The 12,763-nt window shown below is 46.8% G+C and overlaps 1 protein-coding gene and 1 pseudogene across 1 annotated transcript in view; one reads left to right on the top strand and one right to left on the bottom strand.

The window, feature by feature from the left end:
• Positions 1 to 6,304: 6,304 nt before the first annotated feature.
• Positions 6,305 to 7,376, bottom strand: LOC103079278 (actin-related protein 2/3 complex subunit 1A pseudogene; annotated as a pseudogene).
• Positions 7,377 to 11,213: 3,837 nt separating this feature from the next.
• The window catches only part of GALNT2 (polypeptide N-acetylgalactosaminyltransferase 2), a 185,643-nt gene continuing 184,093 nt past the window's right edge, over positions 11,214 to 12,763 (top strand). The window contains exon 1 of the mRNA XM_007450597.1: positions 11,214 to 11,406. Within this exon, the coding sequence (XP_007450659.1) occupies positions 11,281 to 11,406 (126 nt within the window). The 5' untranslated portion in view covers positions 11,214 to 11,280. The remainder of the gene's footprint in view (positions 11,407 to 12,763) is intronic.

Genomic DNA, 12,763 nt, shown 5'->3' on the forward strand with positions numbered 1-12,763 from the left:
GGAAAGAGTTCTGATTCTCCAATTTCAGTGTATAATATTTTAGTCCTATTTAAGCAGTTATAAGTTTGTTTTTCTTTTCTCTCCTAATTTCTCTCCTTCTTTTCGTCCTATTAAAATATGTTAGAAAAAGGAAAATCGAACAATCAGATTACAATAAAGGTTCTTGTTGCGTAAAGACACAATATACCAGCAGATTGTACAGGGCTCCTGACATCTCTACCAATAACAACTGGGACGATGGACGGCTGCGGAAATACCTCTGCCGCACTGATGTGTTGTTCTGAGTAAGCGCTGTTCCTGCTGTATCATACACTCAAGAAAAATGCCTGAGGGCTTCCAGCAGAAAAATATGACCCGGAAGAATGACAGCCACAGAGCCGCCCAGGCTGAGCAAAGGACAAGGCAGCACTTAAGGAGAGTTTGCACTCGGCCCATCACCGAGAAAAACACAGGACCTGTGCACAAGCAGGTGTGTGTGGAGGTGTGTCGGGAAGGTAAAGAGATAAAAGAAACGGAAAGCAGAGTTCTATGTGTGCGAGCTGCCTAGGGAACCAAGACGCAGTGAAGTTTAGAGGCCTGAGCTGGGTAGCTTTACCCAAATGATGTCAGGGTTCTGCATCTTTCCTAATTTGTAAAATGCAACGAATCATCAGGCTCAACCACACTATCAGTTAAATCACTTTTTAAAGAAAATAAATCAGACTTGCAGGAAATTTGCCAAAACAATTCCTATACGTTCTTTACCCAGACTTATCGCCTTTAAAACTTTTGCCATAGCTGTTTTGTTATCCTCTGTCTATATTTTTCCTGAGGGTGGCTTATGTTTATCATGTCACTTTAACCTTTGATCCTTCAGTTCCTATTTCCTAAGAACAAGAGTCTCCTATGTAATCCTGTTACAGCTATCACAACCAGAATACGTAACCCTCTACGTAAGCTGGCATGTGCTATAGCATTGAGCTATGCTATCACCTATTCTGCATCTCTCATCCACTTTTGGTTTTTGGGGGGGTTTTTTTGGTAATTTATTACTATTTAATTTTGTCGGCATTCTTGAATAAGCTAAGGACATCTAGGTAAGACAAACCAAAATTTGACTAAACTTTACTTTGCTTTCATCCATTTTAAAACCACAGCATTCTTTCACATTTCCCAGAAAATTCCTACTCCAAAACCATATTATCTCATTCCAGAACCCCAAAAAGATGCAAGGATTTTGCAAATCGTACTACACAGTACCTAAACTCTTACTCTTAAACCTGATAAACGACAACAAATATGTGATCCATGTCATTTATAAACTTGGATTGTGAATCTAAATAAACATTCTAGTAAAAAAAAAACATTTGAAAGATACTAGTGTAAAACAGGAGCACAGAGAAGATAGATATTATGATCTTTGCAGCCCCAGCTTAGCCTCTCACTACTTAAAAGGTTGGCAGCATTGGTCAAACACAAAGTGCAGAAGCTGCCTCAGACCTCACTAAGGGTGGGAGGAACCGCTAGACATGACCTTGGAACTCGCACTGGTCTCATCCACTTTTGTAAATTGTCCTCGTCACGTTTTCAGCCACTTGTAGGGGATCACGTACTCATGCAGTTATCCCGTCTCCTTACGTCCACTAGTCTGGACCAGCTCCTAACCCTTTCCTTGTCTTGCATCATAGTGACATTTCTGAAGAACACAAGCCAATTATTTTACAGACTGTTCTTCAATTTTTTTTTTTTCAGTATTTATTCGCTATGAGATTCAAGTTATGTATCCTTGGCCAGAATACCAAAATGGTGTGTCGTGTCCTTCTCAGGGTATTTCTGCAGACACAGGATGTCCACCTGACCCTCATGAGTGAGTCATTTGATCACCTGGCCAGGGTGCTGCCCAGTCTCTCCACTGTACAGTTACTGGTTTCCCTCTGTAACTAATAAGTATTCTGATGAAAGACATTTGCAGACCTTGTAAATATCCTGCCTCTCATCAAACTCCCCTGTTCCTCCCCTGCAAGCCCTGCCACACACACACACACACACACACACACACACATTAGAATCTATTGATGAGTCTTCTCCAGTCATTATTATGATGGTTGCAAAACAGTGATTTTCATCTTCCCTTCACCTTTATCAGTTGGCATTCTACTGAAAGAGCCCTCCCATCTCCTCCATTTATTTATCTATTAATTATCAGCATGTACTCATGGATTTCTATTTTATTCAATATTTATTGTGACACATATATGTCCTAGATTTAGCCAATGGGTGCCCTTCAAGCTGGCTCCTGTGACCTTTTAACCAGCCCCTACCCCTTTCTTTTTGGCTGCATGTGGGCTTTCTCTAGTTGCGGCGGGCGGGGGCTACTCTTCTTTGCAGTGCGCGGGCTTCTCATTGCAGTGGCTTCTCTTGTTGTGGAGCACGGGCTCTAGGCTCGTGGGCTTTGGTAGTTGTGGCTCGTGGGCTCTAGAGTGCAGGCTCAGTAGTTATGGCACGTGGGCTTAGTTGCTCCGCGGCATGTGGGATCTTCCCGGACCAGGGATCGAACCTGTGTCCCCTGCATCGGCAGGCAGATTCTTAACCACTGCACCACCAGGGAAGCCCCTCTACCTTTTTCAAACTCTTCCTAACTTTCTATTACAAGATGTTCTAGGCTTCTCTATTACCTTCTAGGCTCCAGTCATGGATCAAACGCTGTTCCAAGGAAACCTTCTTATAGTGGAGATTGGTATTTAGCAACCAAGATCTGCTTGTCAGGTGTGCTCATTGCTACCAGTGTGTCATTGCTCTGGACTCTTTCAGTGGGCAGAGCTAGGAAATATGTACATATGTGCATATGGTATATGTAGAAATATTTGTTTACATGTAGACACATAGATGAGCATAGGTATGTGTGTATATGTACATGTGTATATAAAACAATGAGTTCATACTGTTCTGATTCCAAATCTACTCCAAAGGAATCTTCCTTGCCTTCTCTCATTCCATACTGTGTGTCCCTTCTTCCATGATGCAAACCCTAGATCTCTGAAACAAGGCATTTTCTGATGTGCTCAGTTGCACAATATGCATAAAATAGTTTAATTGAGACAACCATAACACTATGAAAAAAACCATAAAGAAGAGTTCAAAAATTGTTTGTAGTTCTTTTGGTCTCTAGGCTGAGGGTATATAGCCCAAGTACTTTACTTAAAAGTTATTCCTGTTAATCCCTTTATCCCCCTTCAATCTAGTTATGTTATACATTTGCAATATAGTTGGGTTCAGGCATTTCTGTTTGGATTCAGTTTTTAGCGTTCCCCTCATAGTTTTGCTGGGTTTACTTTACTTTTGAATATGTAGGACATTAACATGTTTCCAGAAGTCAAGCCTAGAAGAATGGTGACAGGTGTCAGTCCTCCTGTCCCTTCTGCCTCTTCCTACCACTCCTTACAGGTAACTCATTTCATTGTTTTCTGGTTTATCATTGGTGTGTGTGTTGCCCAGATAAGCAGATATTTGTATGTTTTCTTATTTTCCCTTCTTTCTTACACAAAAAGTAGCACGCAATATGTAAGCTATTGCACTTTGCATTTCATATTTCATTTCATATTTAATAATATATCCTCGAAATCACTCCATATCTGTTCACAGAAGTCTTCCTTAGACTTTTTTATACCCCTGCCAGTACAGTATCTGGTCAAGCTTTCAAGTGTTTGCCAGTGTGTTGGGGGATCACCAGTACCTCTGTGGTTTTAATTTGCAACTCTTTTATGAGTAAAGTTTAACCTCTTTTCACATATTTATGAACTCATAAGATCTTTACTGTGAATTGTCTGTTTATGTGTTTTGCCCATCTCAATGCTTAACTTCTTTATATATCAGTGATATTACCTTACCCTTTTATCTATGAGAGGTATGGAAACAATTTCTTCCAATTTTTCATGTCGTTTTATTGTGGGAAAATATACATAACATAAAATTTACCACTTGAATCTTTTTTTTTTTTTTTTTTTTTTTTTTTTTGGCGGCCGGCGGGCCTCTCACTGCTGTGGCCTCTCCCCTTGCGGAGCACAGGCTCCAGACGCGCAGGCTCAGCGGCCATGGCTCACGGGCCCAGCCGCTCCGCAGCATGTGGGATCTTCCCGGACCGGGGCACGAACCCGTGTTCCCTGCATCGGCAGGCGGACTCTCAACCACTGCGCCACCAGGGAAGCCCTTGAATCATTTTTTGAAAATTAATTAATGTATTTATTTTTGGCTGCCTTGGTCTTTGTCGCTGCGCGCGGGCTTTCTCTAGTTGCAGCGAGCCGGGGCTACTCTTCATTGCGGTGCGCGGGCTTCTCATTGTGGTGGCTTCTCTTATTGCGGAGCATGGGCTCTAGGCACTTGGGCTTTAGTAGTTGTGGCACGTGGGCTCAGTAGTTGTGGCTTGCGGGCTCTAGAGCACAGGCTCAGTAGTTGTGGTGCACAGGCTTAGTTGCTCCGTGGTGTGTGGGATCTTCCCGGACCAGGGCTCGAACCCGTGTCCCCTGCACTGGCAGGCAGATTCTTAACCACTGTGCCACCAGGGAAGTCCCTGAATCATTTTTAAGTGTACATTTCAGGGACATTAAGCATATTCACATAGTTCTGCACCAGAGTCTATCTCCAGAACTTTGTCATCTCCCCAAACTGGAACTCTGTACGAATTAAACAGTCACTGCCCCTTCCTCCCTCCCCGCCCCTGGCAACCACCCTTCTACTTTCTGTCTCTGTGAATTTGACTCCTCTAGGTACTTCGTGTAAGTGGGCTCATAGTTTTTGTCCTTTTATGCCTGGCTTATTTCACTTAGTATCATGTTATAACTTATGTCAGAACTTCCTTTCTTTTCTTTCTTTTTTCAGACATTAAAAATTATTTAATTATAAAACTTTGAAAAACAGAATCCAAACTTGTATTTAACTGAAAACATAGTTCCAGTCGCAAATTATTCATGAAGAATTGATCATAAAACCTGTAAAGACAGAAAGTAGGTCTCTCATTATGTAGGGCTAGGGGCAGGAAGAGGGAGTCATTATAAATGGGCACAAGGTTTCTTTTTTGGAAGGTCAGAAATGTTTAAAAACAGATTTTGGTGATGCTTGCACAATCCTGTTAATGTAATAAAAATCACTGAACCTTACACTTAAAATAAATCAATTATAACTCAATGAAGCTGTTAATAAAAAATCAGAGCATTTTAAACAAGGCAACTTGTCTTCTAAAGGGGTGTGTGGCCATTGAGCTCTTCTAATGGCATGCATTACTTTTTTTTTTTAACATCTTTATTGGAGTATAATTGCTTTACAATGTTGTGTTAGTTTCTGCTGTACAACAAAGTGAATCAGCCATATGCATACATGTATCCCCATATCCCCTCCCTCTTGCGTCTCCCTCCCACCCTCCCTATCCCAGCCCTCTGGGTGGTCACAAAGCACCGGGCTGATCTCCCTGTGCTATGCGGCTGCTTCCCACTAGCTATCTGTTTTACATTTGGTAGTGTATATATGTCCATGCTACTGTCTCACTTTGTCCCAGCTTACCCTTCCCCCTCCCCTTGTCCTCAAGTTCATTCTCTATGTCTACGTCTGTACTCCTGTCCTGCCCCTAGGTGCATCAGAACCATGTTCTTTTTGAATTTCCTTTCTTTTTAAAGCTGAATAATATTCCATTGTATGTCACATTTCACTGATCCATTCATTTGTTGATGGACACCGGGCTGCTTGCAATGTTTTGGCCCTTGTGAATAACGGTGCCGTGAACATGGGAGCACATGTTCGAGTCCTTGCTCTCACTTCTTTTAGGTATGTACCCAGAAGTGGAATTGCTGAATCATATGGTAATTCTAGGTTTAAGTTTTTAAGGGACAGCCAAAGTGTTTTCCACAGCAGCTGTACCATTCGCCTTCCCACCAGCAACACACAAGGGTTCCAATTGCTCCACATCCTTTTCCTCTTTTTTTTTCCACATTCAGTATTTTTATTTAATTTTTTCGCAGGCAGACAATTTACATACTTCCCCCACCCCTTCCTTTAAGCTAGTGTAACAATTTTCCATAATAAACTACTTAAAGAGAAGCTTTGGTCAAGAATGGAATGAAATAGCAAAACAAAAAAACAAAAAATAAAACCCAAATCACCGCTGCTTTTAAAAAACCGATGCTTTGACCAATTATCCTCAAACAAAACACAGAACTAGGTTTGCGCCATATGTGTCTGCAGTGTTTCCTGGCGGCCGGCCCTCCTCCCCGTGATGCGAATGGCGGAGCTGCCCGGCGCAGCCTGTCCGTCCTCATGCTGGATCTGGGAGGCTCGCTCAGCTGCACATTATCCGAAGGCCCTGGATAGAAGACTCTAAGGTCTTGAAGTCCCAAATGGTCATGGCTCCATCGATGCCAGTAGTGCAAAATTTGCGACAATCTTGCTTGTCTACCTCATAAATAGACACTTGAGTGATACTGTTCTGGTGCAGCATCTCCAGGGCCGGCTTGCGGTCCTCGGTCGTGGCCCGCTTGCCCATGTTGCGGAAGCGCTCCCTGGCTGACATGTTGCTCTGGATGCTCTGTTTCGGGATGTCTAGCTTGGAGACAAAGGTCAAGCAGCCGCGGTCGCTGTAGTTAAAGAGCATGGGGCAGCAGTCATGGCCAGCAGCCAGGACGCTGTTCTCCGAGATGAAGGACACATTTAGGAGGGGCAGGAACTCTGTCTTCAGAGTTGAGATCTGCATGCTTTTTGAGGCATCGGCAACGGACACGGTGCCGTCGTGGCTGACCCAGGCCAGGCGGCTCCCGCTGGCGGAGAAGCTGACCTTGCGCACCCAGCCGCCAGTGTCACTGCCACCAAACTCTGACATCAGACGACCAAAAGTCATCTTGCTGGCCCAGGGCATACTGGCTGGCTTCTCATCCACTTCTTTAATGTAGGCAGAAAACACTCTGCATTTGAAATCACAGGATCCTGCTGCCAGCAAGACATTGTTGGGATGCCAATCCAAGCTGAGGACTGTGGAGCGAATGGGTTTTTTAATGTGCTTGCTTACATCATTTTCGGACTTGAAGTAACAAACAGAAATGAGTCGTGCTTCGCTGCCCACAGCAAATTTGTTCTCTGGCGGGGACCACTTGACAAAAGTGGCTGCACAGTTAATTCTCAGAATCACCAGGGTTTGGCTTCCAGACACCATCCTTCTGATCCCAGACGTAGGCATTGCGGTCAGCCCCACAAGTGACGACGCGGTCACTCTTGGGAGCCCAGTCGATACCTGTGATGTGTCCGCTGTGCTCCTTGAGTTCATGAGCTTTCACCCGCTGGCTCCCGAACTTCTCATAGATGTGGACTTCGTGGTTATTGCGGCTAAGGGCAATGGGTACGATCCCTGTTCCAGGCATGACAGGTGATTGGCTCTAGCAAAAATTGATGTAGGGACATTATTCTTCGTGTTTTCAAAGGACAGAAAGCTGGGGGTCGGGGCCGTCCGGATGGGCTCGGATTGTTAAATTCCCAGACTCTGTCAATCAACGTGAACAGGCTCCTGCGGGCTTGAGCAGAGGGCCAAGGCCCGCATCCTTTTCAATATTTGTTATATTCTGGTTTTTCGTTTTCATTTTTGCTTTTTTAAAAAGAATAGCCATACTACTGGAGATATCTCATTGTGGCGTTCGTTTTGTTTTGTGTTTTTGCATTATCGATGCTGGAGGTAGGTTCCAGTTTGCCCTCATGGATTTTAGTGGCTGTCATGAGGTCTACTTTATTCTTGCAGTTTCTTTGTCCTTACGCTTCCCCACGTCACTTCTAGCCTTTCTTCTGACTTCGGATTTACAACCACAGCGCCTTCAGACCCACTGCCATGCACAATGGAGTTGAAGCTTTGGCCATAAATCGTCCTTATTCACCTCGGATGCTCTTTAGCCTGTTTTACTTTGTTTGATACCAGGATCACAGCTTCTGCTCTTTTAGAGTTGGCCTTTCCTTTACGAGCAAATTTGAAACTCTTTTAACAGGCCAATTAAGTGCATTTGTAAATTCATATACTGGTATGGTTTGGTCTCCACTCTGTCTTGTTATTTTCTGTTCTAATTACTGCATGTATTATGGTATACTTATTGTGTTTCTTTCACCATTTGGTGTGTATTCTTTGCTATTTAAAAATTTTTTTTCTTTTAGGGTTTTGGAACAGGGTTTCCAATATTTTGGAATATTTATGTTTGGCTTTAGTGGTTTTTATATTTTTACATTAATTCTTTTCTTTTTTCTTAACCCTTTAACATCTGGTCTGTCCATTTTATATGGTGTCATTTGATTAGCAACTATTACCTATTTAACAGTCAGTTACATGATTATGTTTCCCCTCTTCTCTCTCCCTTCTCCTTCAGGTTTTTTCAGTTGCACCTGTTCTATTTGATTAGAAAGTATGTGTATATACTAGTCTTCCCATCCGTCATTTGGCGGTTTCCTCAGTTATCTCTTGTTTGGGGGAAGCTCATTCTCCAGGAAAGGCATAGGATGCTCTCTAAATTTTTGTACTCAGTCCTCATCTGTCTGTCTATAGCTTTGATCCTTAAAGGCTGGACACAAAAATCCTTGGCTGGTACTTTCTTTCCTTAGTGTCTTGTAAATACTGCTCCACTGTTGCATTGCTCTGTATGTTGCCAGCCTCAATATTTTTATTTCTATAAGTAATTTGATCTTTTTGCCTTTAAAATCTAATGGTTTTACTAAAACATATTTTGGAGTTGATTATTCCACTCAGTTTTCCAAGGTACATGGAAGGTACTTGCAATATATAATTTAAATTTTCTCTTATTTCTGGCTTATTTTCTGGGATTATAGTTCCCCCCCTAGTTTTATTGAGATATGATTGACATATAGCACTGTGCACAGCATAATGGCTTGACTAACATATATTGTGAAATGAGTATCACAATACTCATTTAATATTCATCATCTCATTTAGATACAAAAAAAGGAAAGAAAGAAAAAATGTTCTGTTCCCGGTAATGAGAAACTCTTAGGGCACACTCTGTTAACAACCTTCAAAAGTACCATACAGCAGTGGTAACTATTGCCATCGTGCTGTATGTTACATCTGGGATGACGGTGTTAAAATTAATTTTGCTTCACTGTTTGGTGTTTCTACTTTAGAGACTCCAGTGACATGTATTTTGGTTCTTGTTTCCTGGCTTTCACTTCAACCACTTATCTCTGAAAGCTTTTTACTCCTTTCTTTATCTTATTTTCAATTTCTTGAATATTTTCTTGCCGTTCTTCAGTGTCCTTTTACATATTTGTATTTGATATATTCTCCCTTGGGCGTCTTGTAATTCTTCTTTGTTTCTGGGATACTTTTGTCTTTATTTTCGATTTCTATCCTGAATCTTATCAACTCCTGCTGTATTTTTTCCTAATTTTTGCCTAATATATTCTTAGGTTTTGAATTTCTGATTCTAGCTGTGTGTGTGTGTGTGTGTATGTGTGTGTGTGTGTGTGTATGTGTGTGTGTGGGGGGGGGTGTATCCAAATATATGACACTTTGTTCAGCTTGAGAGTTTGACATAAGGTCTTACAATTTTCCTCTGCTTTGTCTTTTTATTGATTCCTCAGGTGAAATGTTATGATTCATCTTCTCATCATAAGAGATGTATTTTTTTTTTCTTTTTGTAGTAGATTTATATGCAGCTATTTTGATGTTTTAGTGCTACTAGATATTTTGACACAGGGTTCATAGTTCAAGAATGTCCTCTTCTCACTGTATACTGATGTGCAGTTTTTAGTAGATAACCACACTGAGGGAGGGATTGGTTGTCTTTTATTTCTGCGGATCTATAATTCTCTCTTTTCCTTCACCACAAGACCTCCGAAGGGCATTGCCCTTTCTCTATTTATCTGACTTTTCCCAGAAGCAAGACTTCTTCAAGGCTGCCACCTCCTGTCCCATTCTCTTTCAAACCTCTTCTCTTTTCCACTCAAGTACCCAACCTGTGTTCAGTATTTAGCTCTTGGTGTTGGACTTTCTCTTCATAGAAGGATTTAAGCCTGGGTTTCACTTAAGTCCTTGGCAACGGTGGACGGAGCTCTGTTGGAATTTGAGGTATTTTCTTTCTTCTACTTAAGAAGTAATTTGAAGTTCAGTTCGTGACATTCGCTCTCCTAGTAGAGCTGAAGGCTTGTTTGTTTGTGCTCGTGTTTTATTGAGGATGTGAGTAGAGATTCAGATGCAGGCAGCTGCTTTTGTCCTCTGGACTGGTCAGCTTCCGGAATCCCTTTTAAAATATCAAGCGCTAAGTAACATTTCTTTCTTTCCTAGGAACACTGGAAACTTTGCTGTTACAAGGGCATCGCCAAGGTTACACAGATTCTGTTACAAGACAGGTCTGTCTTCTTGCATCTTTAAAGCTGTTTCGTGTGCTGCCTCTTCTTTCTTCTTTTAATACAGCAACCAGTCACAAAGAAAACAATTTACAAATATATATTGCCTTCCTTCTTCCTCATTTCGTGTTTACTTAAAAACAAAAAAGAAAACCCTGCTATTCAGCACTCCGTTCATCCCTGGAAACATGCTCCCTTAAAAAATCACCTCTCGGTTTCTACCTCCAGGCCGCCACCTCTGCCTAAATAAATAAATAAAATGGACACCTGGGGATCCATCCCCACCAGGGATGTTTTGCTGCAAGATTAGTAAGAAAACTGCAGCGAGCAGCCGCCAAGTCGGGTCCCGGAGGTGGATTTGCACCAAAAAACTCAGGTCGGTGGGCCAATAAGAGCGAGCCTGCCAGGGGGCTGGGGTGGTCCCAAAGACCAAGGACCGCGGAAGTGGCGCTGCCGGCCGGGCAGCGCGCGGCAGCAGCGACCGGGGGTCCCTGCTGCGGGCGACCGTGTGTGTGCGCACAGGTGCGCGCGCCCCGCGGGCGCCCGGCGGCCACCTGTCACTCACGGGGGTGGCGGGGCGGCGGCCTGCGGAGGCCCTCCCCGCGGGGCCGGCGCGCCGCCGCGGTGGAGACGCGGTAATCCCCTCCTCCGCCCGCGCCGGGCCCCCGCAGCCGCCGCCGATTGGTCGCCCTTTGCTCCCTGACCCCCTCGCTGCCTTCGCGGCCGCCGCTTCCTGCTCGGGCGCGGCGCGGCGCTCCCGGCCGGGGCGGAGCTTGGGCGCCGGGCGCGCACCGCCCTCGCCGCCAGCCGCGCCGGAGGAGGAGCCGCCGCGCCCTTCCCCTTCCTCCGCTCCTCCCCGGCCCGCGCCCGCCGCGGCCCCAGGCAGACTCGCGAGCAGCGGCCGCGGCCGGCGGCCGAGTCGGGAGGATGCGGCGGCGCTCGCGGATGCTGCTCTGCTTCGCCTTCCTGTGGGTGCTAGGCATCGCCTACTACATGTACTCGGGGGGCGGCTCCGCGCTGGCCGCGGGCGCGGGCGGCGGCGCCGGCAGGAAGGTGAGTGGGGCGCGCGGCCCGGCCCCGGAACCCCCGGCGCCCACGCGCCCCGGCCGCGCCGCGGGGCACCGAGGGGGGTTCCTGGTCCCTCCTGCCCTTCTCCGTCCGGACCTCCGCTCCGGCCACCCGCCCCGGGTCTCCCGGCCGTGTCTCCGAGGCTGGGGGCGCTCCCGGCCCCTCTGCGCTCGCCTGGTTCGGGAGAGGGCGACCCGGCGCAGCCCCCGGGACTGGGGCCGCCGACGCCTCTTGTCGCCCCCCGCCCCAGCTCTCCGCTGCACGTAATTTGAGTTGAGTTTCGTCTGGCTGCCGGGAGCCCGGTCCCCTGCGGTGGGACGTTTGGGGGTGGGGATGTTGGGAAGCACAAAAGCGGGTGGGGGGGAGGGCGAGAGGCGGCCGCCTTTGCGACGTGTCACGTACCTGGGGAGACGGGAGTCCAAGTTTCTTTTCAGCCCTTTGATACCCGCCGCTGCAATGCCCCCTCCCCCTTGTCGCCGCGCCGCGGGGAGGGGGCAGTTCTGGGTCTCGGCCCGGTACCTCTGGGGACGGGGGCGCCGCCAGCCCCGCGCTCGACGGAACGGACCTCCCCGGCGATGCAGGCGGAGGGCCCCCGCGCCCCTGCGCCCCGGACGAGGCAGGCCACCCACCCACACCCCGAGACCGTCCCTTCCCGGACCCCGCGCCCGACTCGGCCGGCCCTCCCGCGCGGCCCCCGGCGCCCGCCTGTCCCAGCCCCACGCCCCCGTTCCGCGGGGTGGTCCCTCTGCTGTGTGTGTTCCCGGCGGGCTCCAGGGGCCGAGGGAGTGGGCCGTGGGGACCGCGTGAGCCGCTGTGGACGGCCGGGCGCCCTCCGGAGGAAATGGAGCGCCCAGGGCGCCGGGGCCCCGCGATCCCGCTGGGAGAGCGGGGCTCTGGGCTGTGCACTTGCCGCCAGCGGTGTTTGTGGGGTTTGGTGGCAACCAGGCTTTGAAAGCGGCCTCCACACGGTGTAACCCCTCTGCTGTGACATTTGGTGTCACCGCAAACCCAGGAAATTCTGAGTTAATGGAGGTGGACCGTGGGTTGGGCAGGAACCAGGGAATGGTGTCCTGGAACAAGCAAGCCAGAGTAACTGGATGAAAAGACTTTAGCCCTAAAGTCAGACCGTAAACGTCAACGCTGAGGTTCAGCTGCTTCAGAGGTTTCCTTCCTTCCTTCCTCCTTTCATTCATTCTTAGCTGAAGGTGTTAGATTCATGGTAAATTTCGTAGGCTTGCTTTATCTAGAGGGGCAGAAATGAAAAGTCTTTCCATGTGCAGAATTGGCCTCGCTTATTTCTGAGCTGACATGTGCTCTTAGCCCTGTTTTCTTTCCCTCTTTT

The sequence above is a fragment of the Lipotes vexillifer genome, unplaced genomic scaffold, assembly GCF_000442215.2.
Source record: "Lipotes vexillifer unplaced genomic scaffold, Lipotes_vexillifer_v1.1 scaffold805, whole genome shotgun sequence".
NCBI lineage: Eukaryota > Metazoa > Chordata > Mammalia > Artiodactyla > Lipotidae > Lipotes > Lipotes vexillifer.